The sequence below is a fragment of the Colletotrichum orchidophilum genome, assembly GCF_001831195.1.
Source record: "Colletotrichum orchidophilum strain IMI 309357 chromosome Unknown Scaffold_15.1, whole genome shotgun sequence".
Taxonomy (NCBI): domain Eukaryota; kingdom Fungi; phylum Ascomycota; class Sordariomycetes; order Glomerellales; family Glomerellaceae; genus Colletotrichum; species Colletotrichum orchidophilum.
The window spans coordinates 389,842-403,626 of NW_019172971.1; the positions used below are offsets into that span (position 1 = coordinate 389,842).

General features: G+C 52.8%; 4 protein-coding genes across 4 annotated transcripts; 1 reads left to right on the forward strand and 3 right to left on the reverse strand.

The window, feature by feature from the left end:
- Positions 1–356: 356 nt before the first annotated feature.
- Positions 357–6,038, forward strand: CORC01_02686 (NACHT and WD domain-containing protein; the record flags this gene model as incomplete). The annotated part of the gene is made up of 5 exons (XM_022614336.1): positions 357–438; positions 708–715; positions 846–1,352; positions 1,579–1,866; positions 1,941–6,038. The coding sequence occupies 5 exons, from the start codon at positions 357–359 to the stop codon at positions 6,036–6,038; spliced, it is 4,983 nt and encodes a 1,660-aa protein (XP_022479249.1).
- A 1,685-nt stretch (positions 6,039–7,723) lies between these two features.
- On the reverse strand, positions 7,724–9,269 carry CORC01_02687 (uncharacterized protein; the record flags this gene model as incomplete). Its single annotated transcript, XM_022614337.1, has 2 exons — positions 7,724–8,376; positions 8,456–9,269. The coding sequence occupies 2 exons, from the start codon at positions 9,267–9,269 to the stop codon at positions 7,724–7,726; spliced, it is 1,467 nt and encodes a 488-aa protein (XP_022479250.1).
- Positions 9,270–9,703: 434 nt separating this feature from the next.
- On the reverse strand, positions 9,704–11,923 carry CORC01_02688 (endoglucanase B; the record flags this gene model as incomplete). The annotated part of the gene is made up of 5 exons (XM_022614338.1): positions 9,704–9,859; positions 9,957–11,131; positions 11,190–11,321; positions 11,378–11,725; positions 11,776–11,923. 5 exons carry the CDS (start codon positions 11,921–11,923, stop codon positions 9,704–9,706), a joined length of 1,959 nt encoding a protein of 652 aa, XP_022479251.1.
- A 1,415-nt stretch (positions 11,924–13,338) lies between these two features.
- On the reverse strand, positions 13,339–13,785 carry CORC01_02689 (uncharacterized protein; the record flags this gene model as incomplete). The annotated part of the gene is made up of 3 exons (XM_022614339.1): positions 13,339–13,448; positions 13,515–13,626; positions 13,720–13,785. 3 exons carry the CDS (start codon positions 13,783–13,785, stop codon positions 13,339–13,341), a joined length of 288 nt encoding a protein of 95 aa, XP_022479252.1.

Here is a 13,785-nt window from a genome sequence, read left to right on the forward strand (position 1 = left end):
TGCGTTCATGTACTGGCTAAAAAGCGAGTGCAGATTACAAGAATGTTGTGTTTTCATAATTTATTCTGAGAAACTTCCAACAAAGACAATGACCACAATCAATTTCTCTTGTCAGCTTTCCCCCCTTCCAAATTATCAGCACCATGTGCCCAGCCTCTTTCCCCGCTTCCTGGCCACCCTTATGCAAATGTGAAAGCAGGCTACCGGGAAAGTCTTTTGAAAATGATACTGATTGGCAGCACTTATCTCGAAATGTGGACTGTGGCGGCTACATGCACTTTTTGGTAGAAGATCACACAGTCGTACCAACGCCGGGCACCTTGCCGTTACCCGAGTCCGTTTCGCCAATCCTCACCATGGGTCTCGGCAACAAACAATCTGGGAATGCCAGCGAACTGCCTTGTTCCGTCCACGCAGCGCCCTGCCAGGCTCCGACCAGTATTCACCGTCTTGCATGGGCAAGGCTCTTGGTAGAGTAAGCCGGGAATCCTTCACCGAGGCCACGGAGATAACGTGGTTCAGAGCCTGATTACTGTGCTTCCATGAAGCCAAAATGTAAAACATGGAATGACTACTGTGAAGCAGCCACAGATGTAACGTAGGCTCGACCGGGATCGTACCTCTTCTTCTCACCTCCTTGCCCATGTGCTCGCAAGATTGCATGACCATACCAGCCGTGCATCGTGCTATCTGACATCGAATTCCAGACAACATGGTATGTGTCTGTTTTTCTTGCTGTTGATATTCAAACATGCGGAAGGCAACGCCGGGATCTCTCTATTCCCCCCTCTTGTTAAACGAGGCGCTCTGTGAAAGATCGTTTATTGACCATTGTTGTCGTTCAGCTCAAGAAACTGGGCCTTCGCAAGCAGCGGGACCGCCACCAACGGGACGTACAACGCGGCTCTCGTGACACCATCGCGCCCTTGGAAGATGCCGAGTCTCAGGCTCCCGCGGTTCCGTCAACGAGCACGTCGTTTTCCGTACCGGCGTCACTCGTGACGGGCTCGACCCCGCGCCTAGACCAAGATCCCGTAGGGCTCAAGGTAATACACCGTCCCTTCGGAAGGCCGATAGCCGACATCATATTCGTGCATGGACTTGGGGGAGGAAGTCAGAAAAGCTGGTCAAAGGATTACAACCCCGATTTTTTCTGGCCAAAGAACTTCCTCCCCTTGGAACCTGTCATTCGCGACGCCCGATTGTTGACATTTGGGTACAACGCAAACTTTGGAGCACGCGAGGGCAAGAGCGTAATGTCGATATTAGACTTTGCCAAGGACTTGCTGTACGATATGAAGTATGCGAAAGATGAAGGAGGAGAAAACTTGGCAGATCTGGGGATTGGAGAGGTTAGTATAACAGGCTGTGACATCCAAAACACCAGCCCTCGTCAATTTCTATTGGATTCAAAGTATTAATTATGCTCAAAAGTGCCCAATCATCTTCGTGGTGCATTCAATGGGGGGACTGGTCGTCGAAGAGGTACGGAAGCGTCTCCATTTCTTCCCGGACATGTTTCGATGTGTTACGGTCATGCACACGATGAGCTCACACGCCCCCGGTAACCGAGTATAGGCATATCTTCAAGGCCAGAACGATCCCATGTTCGAGCACATCATTGAACAGATTTCATCTATTGTCTTTCTGTCTACACCACATCGAGGTACGAACCTTGCGGGTATACTCAACAAGGTCCTCCAAGTATCGTTCGGCGCAAGCTCGAGGCCATTCATTACGGAACTGGTAGCGGGGTCTTCAATGTTAGAAAAAGTGAACGAGAACTTTCGACAAGTGGCCCGAAAATTGCAGATCGTGTCTTTCTACGAAACTCGCCCAACGCCGGTGTCCGAGCTGAATCAGATCGTGAGTCGGTTACACGCAATAGCCGGGCCAAGCTACACTTGAGAAGGGATCAGACGCTGATGCATTCAACTCAGATGATCCTCGATAAGGATTCATCTGTCCTTGGATACCCCGGCGAGATATCAAAACCTCTTGATGCCAACCACAGTGATTTGTGCAAATACGACAGTCAGAATGACCCACGATATATCACGGTGCGCAACGTTCTCAAAACCCTCGTCGAGCAGTCAAACAAGAGTGGAATTTCCAGCCCGCATGCGAACAGAGCCGCGTGGTCCTCAGAACTTGAAATCGGGAGTGCATCAACACCAATGCTGGAAGTGGCACCACCGACCCAATCGTCGTTCGACAACCACTTTGAAGAGCTGCTGTCCGTCTCAACACTGCCGCGAGATGACTTTAGTTTCTTCCAAGATCGCTTGGTGTTCGGCACCTGCTCGTGGATTCTGGACACCGAATCATTCCAAAATTGGCTCGGTGATGATAGCCGCAAACCTCGCGTCCTCTGGATCAATGGCAATGCAGGAAGTGGCAAGTCGGTACTTTCGTCCTTTTTGATTAACCACCTCACTCAGTCCGGCTTGGCCTGCTACTACTTCTTTATTCGATTCACAGATCAGAAGAAGCGTGCCATCAACGCAATACTGCGGTCCCTGGCGTACCAGTTAGCCACCTCAAATCCATCGTACGCGGCGAAGCTTCGACTGCTTGAGACGGCTGGAATTGCCTACAAGACCGCCGATTATCGCAGTCTATGGTCGTATCTCTTCAAGCAAAGCCTTTTCAGTCTGAGTCTGAGCCACCCCATTTACTTTGTGTTAGATGGGCTGGATGAAGCCGACAGTCCCGGTTCAATCATTCGACTTTTCTCCGAGCTGTCACACGCTGCGATGCCCCTTCGTCTTCTAGTTGTCAGTCGCAAAACCGCCGACATTGCAATGGCCTTTCCGAAAATGTCTCGTCAAGTTCAGGTCGACGCCATCAGTCTGGAAGGCTCTGTCCAGGACTTCCGGGTTTACATTGAACAGGAGATGGACGTGGCCGGAGACGATTTGTATCGCGAAGAGGTGACGGCCCAGCTCCTGGACCGAGCGGGCGGCAATTTCTTATGGGTTCACCTCGCGGTCCAGAAGATCAACGGCTGTCACACGAAACTGGACGTTCAAAATGCACTCAAACATCTCCCTGCTGGTATGGAAGCGCTGTACGATCGGATGGCGGAGTCTGTCAAGTCAAAGCCGGGTGTTGAGGGACAGCGATTGGGGGAAGCCATCTTGGACTGGGCGACTTGCACCCAACGGCCGCTCACCCTGGACGAGCTTTGCGCAGCTTTGCGCAAGGATGGCCTTATTGAGAAATCCAGAACCATCATAGATCTCTGCGGTGGTTTTGTGACTGTGGACCGAGAAGGGTGTGTCGCCATGATCCACGAAACAGCCCGGCAATACCTTACGCGGAAGACAACTCCCCTCCCTCCGGTGGCAGTGGACACTTGCTCTGCAGATAGCACCATCTTTGGCAGATGCATGGCTCAACTGAGTGATTCTACGGTTCGAGGCCATTTCAACCGAAAACGACCGCCGGCATTCTTGGACTATGCGATTCGATTCTGGTTCATCCACCTCTCACGGGCATCAGTCCATGGCTCTACCGAAGTCCTCACCGTCGTCATGAAGTTTCTGAACAGCCCCTCTATATTGACATGGATCTACTTGGCTGTGAAAAACAACGAGATAAGGCTTCTGGTGACAGCATCGCGTTACTTGACCGATATGGTAGTCGGTCTACGAAGATCGACCACTGATGATGAATCACTTACCCATCGCCAGACCGTCCGTCTTCTTGAGGGCTGGGCTACGGACCTGGTCAAGATTGTTGGAAAATTTGGCAGCAACCTTCGGCAATCCCCCGACGCCATTGACAAGCTCATCCCGCCATTCTGCCCCCGAGATTCGGCCATCTACGAACAGTTTGGGAGCAAGGAGAGTCACTCGCTCCAGATTTCCGGGTCCGTGGGCTCGACATGGGATGACTGCCTCACACGCCTGTCTTTTGAACAAGGTGCATCGGCCTCAACAGTGCTTGCCGCAGGCAGCTTCATCGTTGTCCTGGCTACCATTCACACCTCGAGCCACATACTCATCTACGATGCTGCGACATTTGAAGAGCAGCGACGACTGGTTCACCCGGAGCGGGTGCTCTCCATGCAAGCTAACTCAATGGGGGATCTGCTGGTCACATACGGCTATCTGACCACAAGAGTCTGGAATCTTCTCAGAGGGAACTGCCTCCAGGTTGCAGAGAATCCCAAGGATCGCCCCCGGCCTCATTCTCTTCGCTTCATCGAAGACGACCAGACCGTCTTAGTCGCGAATGAAGACCGGTGTGTTCGCAGACTCTCCATCCACAGTTCCACTGATTCCCAGTGGGATACACACTCCGAGATTGTGGAACAAAGGTTCAAGGGAACGATACACAGTTTTCCCAACTGTTCTGCCATCAGTCCGGATGGGACCATGGTTGTCTTTGGGTATCGTGCACACCCTGTTGCAGCCTGGGAGCTTGATCCGCCAAAGATGTTGCGCCAGTGTCACATACCCGCAGATGAAGCAAACATCTCAAGGAAGAGAAAGACCGTGGGCGAGGTGTTCCATCTGAGATGGCACCCGTATAGCGGAGAGGTCCTTGGCTTGACCCAAATCGGCCTGATGTTCAAGTGGGATCCCTTCGAAGAGGAGACGAGGCTGATGGTAGGCACTGGTGCCAACAAGATGGTTGTGTCCCGGGACGGATCGCTCATAGCGACTGGAGACCCCCGAGGCACGATCAAGGTGTTTGCTACAGCCGATTTCTCGTTGCTATACCAGCTATCTTCGCAAGACTTTGTCAACGACTTGGCTTTCAGCTCCGACTCGAGACGACTTTACGATACGCGAGGCCCATATGGCAACGTGTGGGAGCCGAACACATTGATCCGTCTTTCCGACAGCTCAGAGGTTCCAGATCATAACAGCGACGCGACTGGCGAGACGGATAGTCTGGCCAAGATGTCGCTCCACCCGGAGCACCAGTCAGCCAGAGTGAACAGCGTGACCAGTCTCTCATCTCAGCCGCATGGCCCTCTCTACTGTTTCGGAACGGACAGCGGGCTGGTAGACCTCTGTGAGAAAGGCCGCGGCACAGTATGTCAGATAGAGAGGCTGAGCAGCCGAATGTCTGTCAAACACGTGGCATGGAGTCAAGACGGCCGTCGAATCGCTCTGACTGACCGAGCTCGAAGACTCTGGATCAAAACGGTCTCCCCAAGTGTCGATAACCACTCCGCTTGGCAGGTCGATTTGGAGTTCAACGTCGTACTCGCGCCTCACAAAGGCAGGGCCACGGATTTGCTGTTCCATTCTGCAGGCAGGAAGCTGTGCGCGCGCACACCTTCGATGCTCCTTTGCGTAGATATCGAGACACAACTTTGGACAGAGGCAGAGCTTCCACAGGACATGGAGCAGTGCACATGGATCAATCACCCGACCAAACTAGACTACCTACTTGCGTTTGGGCCCAGAAAGGTCCAAGTCTTTCAGTGGTCCGACTTGCGCAAAGTTCATGAACAGCATTACGCACTACCGCATCTTGGTGGACCAGATATCTCCGCAGGTTCCCTCGCAGAGGCCGAGAGCCCTGACGAGGAACACTATGCCGTGGGGAGGCTTCTCTCGCATGCAGGATCACCACGCATTCTTCTTCAGCTGCTGTGCTCCACTGCCTCGAACCGGGTACGGCACAAGTACGTCCTCTTCGATGTGAACGACCTACGCATCAGATCCCCAAAGGAGGACCATCCCAGCGGCCAAGAGCCCATCTATGATGATAGCGCTTCCTTTCCATGCGTCATCCTCCCAACCCGTATCGCATCTCGAATCCGCGAGCCGCTATCGCTGCTGCCGCGTCAGAAGCTCATATTCCTCGACGTCGAGAGGTGGATCTGCACCTGGCGGCTTCCGCACATCTCGCCTGCGTCGACCCCGCGGGAGGCCGCGAACATTCAGCGGTATTACTTCTTGCCGGGGGACTGGGCGACGGCCGACGAGGTGCACCGGTGTGTGGTGATGTCGGATGGGACGCTGCTCTGTCCACGGAACGGAGGTGTGGCGGCGGTTCAGTGCGCGGATCTGTGAATTCCCCCAAATTGGCATTTCACAGGCTTGCGGCTACAGAGTTGTCCATCTATTAGACTTATTTCTTTTTGGATATTCCGACGCATAGACGGTCTACTTGGATTGCTCTTGCAGTTAAGAGCGCGTTGTAGGGTTATTGCCTTGATCTCACGCAGCATCTATCATTGCATGTCAACGCAGAGTGCATACCAGACCTTATTCACAAAAGCTACTTAATGTATTGGGGAGAACACTTTTCATTCCAAATTCCCACTAATGGTCTGGTTTCTTACATCATTCCAGCTTAACTCTACTCTCTTCTACAGCGATTCTTAAATCTCGGGGGCATTCAGAAAGATTAGAAAAAGAAAAACATGCAGAAGGGTTACAACAACACTGATTGTTGCCTTGCCATCATTACTTAAGTCATTAATCAATAGATCGTCACCCAGCTCATGCAGTGAAGAACCCATAGATCATTTCCAAAATTCATGATGCTCATTATCTTATCAGCCTCGTCCATCCAGCTTAGAAAAGACTTCCAGGAGTAAAAGCCATTTTGATTCCCGTCAAGTGCCCTTCCTACTATGTCAAATTAAGCTCCTGCAGCTTCCAAGACTCTTACTGTAACCAATTTTCTCTTCCAAGGGTCACAGAGGCCTCGAAAGACCGACCTGTGGAACAATCTGGAGACTTGCGGCAGCTCCAAGTCATCTATGAATCTTGATCTCTCAACATACTCCCGCTTATCTCAATTTTGAACACATTATAGCAATGCATCCGACCCTTGGAGGAGGTCTCGAGTATGTGCCGCCGTCTCTGCCCGCCCCAAGATATCGAGACCCGCATTTTTGTGGCTTACAAAAGAACGAGCTACATCGCCAGTACTGTGTTGATGCTGTAGGCCGGCTCGAATCTGATTGGCAAGTCGTCACCGAGAGATTGGAAGCCCGAGGATTCAGGAAAGCATAAGCTTATCTTGCGGCTGCAGGGCTTCTGTGTTGCGTACGTGCTAAAGAAGATAGGGCAGATCAATGTGGTAATGTTGCTCTTTCCATTATTTTCTGCCTTCGATGACTCTATTCACGAATGCTCGCTCGACATCCGGTCCTTCCAGGTGTCCCAGGCGTCGAAGATGTTGTCACAGTCTAAGATTACTCATTCTCCCCTTCATCCTTTCTGTCATCATTGCCTCGTAGCCAGAACATGAAGAGTAACCAAAGAAGCTGCCATCCAGTGCCCAAGGCGCTGAGCAGGCTATAGCGAAGAGTACGCAGCCTCCTGCCCATAGACCGATGCGCGGGGAGCATCAGCAGTTTAGGGCGCAGAGAGAGTAATGTTGTCGGAACACCTAAACCTGACTTCTCCGGAGGGAGCAGAAGGAAGCGAAACAGCAAGAGCATACGGAAGGGACTGCTTATAAATCAACTTTAATGATAAGTCTCTCAGCCTAGGCTGATGCGTTCCTCTTTGGACATGAGAACAACAGGTCACAATGCGGCTTATTTTGAGGATGGAAATCCAATACACCGTTATAGCTCCTGTGGTGTTAAGCATTGATTGGATGACTGATCTCCGAGATAAGATACACATGGATCTGGATCAGTCTTTAACCAGGTGCTGCTCGCTGGCCTGTGAATCTTCGTTCCTCGTAGCCTGACCAGCAGACACCAATAAACTCCCCCCCTTTCTCTACATCAAGCCTTCTACTCCATCTGAACAGCAGAGACCTTATGAAGAACCTGCTCTTTGGACTCCAAGTATGGCAAAACAGAGCCATAGTACTTGAACCCACCGATACCCAGCCGTGTAACCGAACATTGCAACTCGTTCCTCCCATGGACCCTCGCCGTAGCCCTCCAAGCTTCGAGAACATCGGCATCAACGATCAGTTCGTCTTGAGTACTCTTCCAAATGACCTCGGCACGTTCACCGCCAACCTTGTAGCAAAACACACTGGCTTGCCCATCCCCGCCATTCCAAATCTCTATGAGCTGAAGCTTGGGCATTCGCGAAGCCGCCATCGCAGCTAACAACAGCAGCTTTTTAGTTTTCATGAGCCGCTCCACAGCTTCGTCGGTGTCGGCGCTTCTATCAATAAAGAGTGCAGATGTCAGGGTAAGTGACGTAAGGTTCCGGAACTCAAGGGTGTTGCTCAGGAACTCGTCCGCCTCGATAATGAAACAAAGCGCCAGATGCTCGAGGTGAAGAGCTCCTTGAACCAGGGAGCCTATGAGTTCTTCCATGACCATGCGTCTCGGAGCAGAACGCGCAAAAAAAGGTACGCGAATCTCTTCGTGAAAAATTGTCAACTTCTTCACCGAAAGCGGCAGGCCATACCGGCACATGTCGTTCAAGCCTAAATAGATCCAGCAATTAGGTATCCCGTCACAAAGGAAAAAAAATTTGGAGGCAGTGGTTGTAGGCAGGCATCCTACCTTTGAGCCAGCGTCTCTCGTCTCCTTCGCGGCCAAGCCGCCACCTTTCAAAGTGTATCTCCCCCAACCGAGGAAGACTCCTGACGATTTGATCCAGTGTATCCGGGTGAATATTACGGGTGTTCGCCCTCCGCGTCAGAAACTTGGTCACGACCTCCACGGGCGGCAGTCTGATGTGACTCAATTTCACGTCATAGGTGTACAGGGCACGCATGGCTCCAGCTTGCATCGATGAACTTGGTGCAATGTGGGTAGCCCAGCTCGGGCTCGTGTGGTTGAAGCGTGCGACATGGTCATACTGCTCAAGAGACCCCGTCTCAAGATGCTTCGAATAGTGGCCAATGTCGTCCTTGGGCACATGCCTGGCGTACCTGATCAGCCCTGCAAGGGTGTGGGTGCTCATCTCCAGCGTCAACCCTTCACTAGACTCCTCGATCGTCCATGACGCTAGCGTAGTCCACAAATACAGCATCGCCGAGCCAAAGTGGTTTGTCGATGATCCTCCCACTGGAATGCCCAGACTCTCCTCGCCGTCGCGGGACTCCTCGAGGCGCAGCCAGATGTGCCGGACATAGCCACGCCTCCTTGGGCTTTGGGTGTACTCCCTGAATGGTATGAGGTCTTTTAAACGCAAGACAAAGTTTCTGAACGTCAAGCTCTCAAAGAATCTCTGCCAGTCTCTGGACACACTGGCATACGGTGCTAAGCCGCTGCGCGTCGAGTCGTGAAAGCTGTGCGCGTTCGCTAGCTGTTCCAGGATCAAGAGCTTCAACTCCATCGGCAAAGCCGCCCAACATGGCTTCATATCGTCCATGTCGGGTCGGTTTGATCTGGTTGAAAGTGAGCGCAAACGAAGGAAATAGGATACTGCGTTTACAAGGATTGTCAGACGAGAAGAAACTCGAGTGCGTCGGCTTCAATCCCTCCGCATGACAAATGGAACCCCACAATTCCCAACGCCGATAGATTGGGAACGCAAATCAAGACGGACTTTGTCAAAGTTGAACAGTACTGCAATAAAGCCACCGCAAAGACGGTCTCAACGTCTGAAACTTAATCTGCTAGTGTTCTTTATCTCAGGCTCAGGACGCTCTATAAAAGATAGAGTAGATGTAAGCAACAATTTATCGCGTATATAAGCTGTGGACATTTACAAGGACGACAACTTGAACTAGCTCTGGTTTCTGCTCGACAATACAGGGTCCCAGCCTCATAACTTAGGAGACAGCTTCACTCCGAGGCTTTCACTCATGGGTTCAGAGTATACGTGACGTTATTTCCAGGAACCCTCGGGTAGAACTCAAACGTAAACGTCGTCGCCTTACCAGCAGCAATGACCGCTTGAACCGTGGCGGAGGGCAGGATGACATTGGCGCCATCAAAGTTCCACTGCCCGCTATATGTCTATACCCAGGCGTTAGTCAAAGACTGCTTCCATTTACCCTCCAACCAAAAAGGGGAACATGCTTTTGCAAAAGGAAAATCGGGGATAGTCACTTACAATACGAGCCTGCTGCAGCGGTCCAAGGACCTGCGTCCAGTCATCAAACAAATAGACGCCATCGCTCCGCAACGCCTTGACAGCGGCAACCGTCTTGACTCCCTTGTAGGTGATGGGGATGGTCAAGTCGGCGCCCGCAACGGCCTTGGAGCTCGTCCCGCTCAACACTGGCACATCCCACTGCACCAGCTCCACCTGCGACGTCGCTCCCGCCGAGAACCCCAGCGTCAGGTTCGCCTTGCTCCCCGGCGCGGCGGTCGCATTCAAGTAGCGTGACAGGAACGCCGCCTTGAAGGTGATGGCTGTGGCCGACGCGGTGTAATCCTTATCCGCCGCCAACGAGGTCCCCGTGTCCGTCGTCACTATCTGCAAGGAATTGCCGTTGAACAGCCAGGGCAGAGTCTGGTCCGCCGCCGCGGTCCCGACTTTGTTCCAGACGTACGCCGACGAGAACTGCGTCGTTGCCGAGGCGTCAATGGTGCTGTCCGGCAGGGAATTCTTGGTCCCCTTGATAGCGGCGTCGAGAATGCCAAGCGAAGTCGGGTCGCGCCAGACATGTGCGTTGCGGTCAAGGTGGTCCAGGCCATTATCCCAAATCACAACGGCCGTATTCAGCTCCGCCGCCGTACGGACAAACTGATCCGTCCACTTCCAACGCGCAGCCGGCTCGGTATTGAGCGGACTGGCGTCAAACTCGCCAATGACCAGCGGCACATCGGTAAAGTTCCCCCGAACAATAGCCATCTCGTTCCTCATCGCAGCCTTGTCGGCATCAGAGCCCCAGATCGTCTTGCCCCACGCTGAGAAGATGAAGTCATAAGGGCTGTAAAAGTGGTAGTGCAGCACCCAGGGGTTCTTGATGCCCACGGGTGCCTTGAACCACTGCGTCGTTTTCGTGGCGTCCATGCTGCCCCCGACGAGATTGACAACGCGGCGGGCATTGAAGCCGCCGCTATCGGCAAGGGCCTTGAGGAAGAGTTCGTTGAGGGTGTTTATACGTGCGCCGTCGGCGGCGGTTGTGGCGGGGGGCTCATTGATGGCTTCAAAGGAGACGAGGTTGGGTTTGCAGGCGAGCTTGCGGCCGATCTGGAGCCAGAGGTTGTAAAACTTGTCATTTAGGGTTTTGATGTCCGCGTCCGAAGTTGCTTTTGTCACATCCGCCCAGTTCCAGGAGTCTTTATTTGTTGTGTTAGAACAGAGATTGAAGAAAGGGAGCGGACCGGTTGCTCTTACCGTGATGGACATTGGTGAGAACGTAAAGTCCACGAGCGGTGGCCATGTCGACCACATCAGACACACGCTGCAGCCAAGCCGCGTCCACGGTGTAGTTGGGAGCTGCACTGGTAAAGTGATCACTGTAGGTGACTGCCGAACCGTCAGTACCGACGTTCCATTCGCCTTCAAGGTGTAGGCAAACTTACCTGGGATACGAACGCTCTTGAAGCCCGCAGCCTTGACATCATCAAACGTTTTCTCGACGACAGGCGGATTGTTCCAAGATCCCTCGTTGGGGATAGCATCGAGAGTGTTCCCCAGGTTCCACCCCGGATTCATGGCTTTGACATAGTCCGCCCCCGAGATGTCGCTGAAAGTGCCAGAACACGCCGTGGGCGCGGCGCTGGCAAAAGAAGATCTAGTAGAGCTTGTTAACTGAGAGGAGCTTGACGCGGATGCAGTAGTTGTTGTGCCAGTGACAGGCGGCTTCGAGGTCGTGGTCAGAAGGGTAGTTGGGGAGGGCGAGCCCGTTCCCTCGAGACATTGAGAATACCCTGGTACCAGAATTAGAAGTCGTTCGTCACAGCGGCAGTCACAGACTAACAGTCGTTTGTCTTTTCGCAGTGCCACCCGGCCGTACACGTGGTCGGTCCCGTCCACCCGGCTCCGCCGCATTGGCCGTACGGTGACTGCTGGGCAGAGGTTGTTCGGACCAGTGCATACAGCACGGCGAAGCTTACGTCTGACCTCATCGAGAGAGTTGGAGAGTACTAATCTACGTGTTCACAGAATCATGCAAACATGGATGGACGAAGGGGTCTTGAGGAAGCCTGGAAGGTTATACGCAGAAGCACTCGCCTCTTTTCTTTCTCATTCAAGCACACACATACGCAGTGGTTCGCTTCAAGGAGCCTGATGTTGAGAACACAACTTACAAGGCTAGACCTGCTGCCAATGCGCGCAGCATTGCGCTTGGTGGAAAATCGCATGAGAACATGATGACTGCGGAACCAACGAATGGAACAAGCTGAAAAGCTGAATGCGCAGCGGCCAAGCGAGCGGAGGCTACTCCGAAACTAGACGCTGGACGATACGGGAGATGCAGAAAGAGTCCGGATTTGGTAGACGGGCGAGGCCAGCCTCTTTTGAGGACGGAGTGTCGCTTGCAGAGTCCCAGAAAGGAAATACACCGGCATCAAGGAGGGCTGTATGGGTTGTATCACGTAGAAGAATGATGGCCGAAAGAGGCAATTTTCCTTCTTACCTCCGTTGCCCGATTACCCCTCAATCATGGCGGGGGCAGGCGGCGCAGATTGAGGTCGCAGTCGTGGTGAATTTACGCTTGTTTGGAAGCAAGCGGCATAGAGTAGCTCGATTGGTGTGACATTTTCGACTCATGACCGTGGTCACGTATTCAATTCAATGAAGGGGGGCGGAGAGACTGGAGGGGACCTGAATCTGAATGCTTGTATTTCTTCTTAGGATCATGCCAGTCAACATCTGGGTTTCTCCAGGGTATTCATCGCCTAGATGGGGTGAGGTAATCCTACTGGCTGCTGGATTTCCTCCGAGTCATGGCTTGTACCCGGCCATCAGCATCAGACGAATGCCCCTGCTAGCCCGTAGTTTCTAGATTGCTCCCGGCACGCTGACCGATCCGGATTGCCGACCCGGCAGCGAAACTGAAGGCGCCGAGCGGCGACGGTCCGAATCACCGACGGATATACTTGCCTTCCGCTGTCTCCTTGATAAAACACTTCAGCTTGGCGAGAAGATCGCTAACCTCAAGTTAACGTGCCGATGCAGCTCTTCGGTGTCTCGCAGACTCGGCGTTGTAGAAGTGATGCTTTCAGAAGAATCCTCAAGCGGGACATGTGTGGACCACTGTCAGCACACAAACGCTGTGTCATGATACAAGGTAGGTTATGTTGGTTGAGTAGAGTCTTTTCGCCTTCCCAAGTGTCAAAGACAAGGTTTTGACGACGCATTGGAGTGTCTTTTTTCTTCATGTCCAAAAGCTTCGTGCTTAGGAGCCATCGTTAAGCCGTCGTGCCATTGAGCGTCAAGCGGAATTCAAGCGAGGTGCAAACGGAACCTGGGCTCTGTGGTGATGCCTCATGAAGATCCTTGACCGGCTTGATAAGTATCGATCTCTCGAATCGAATATTCATCGCTTCGGCGGTCCTGGTGGCGGTGGCGAGTTGGACGACGTTCCCCGGAACTGATGCTTCAGCTCCTCAAGAAAGTACTGTATGAACCCTCGATCTTCTGGATTTGCTGTGTCCAAAATGTTAACTATCACTCTTCAAGTATCTTTTCACCCGTAGCATAAACCCCACGTACCAGTCGCCTGTCCTTGTCGCAGGGGCTCATGCGGCATGGGCCCGTTCCGTTTCTCGTCAACGTATCGATGGATCCGGCCAACGCCACGGTGGAAGCCGGGACTTCTCAGAATCTGCGCGGCGTCTCCAACATTAGCTTACTGCATATTTGACGGGGTTTCGTACGGCGGCGCGGAGGGGGTCAAGGGCAGGACGGCTTGGCATACCTGGCGGATAATCACGTCCTCGAAAGCCACGAGAGCGCGAATCACCAAGTTGAGAGGCGGTGCCAT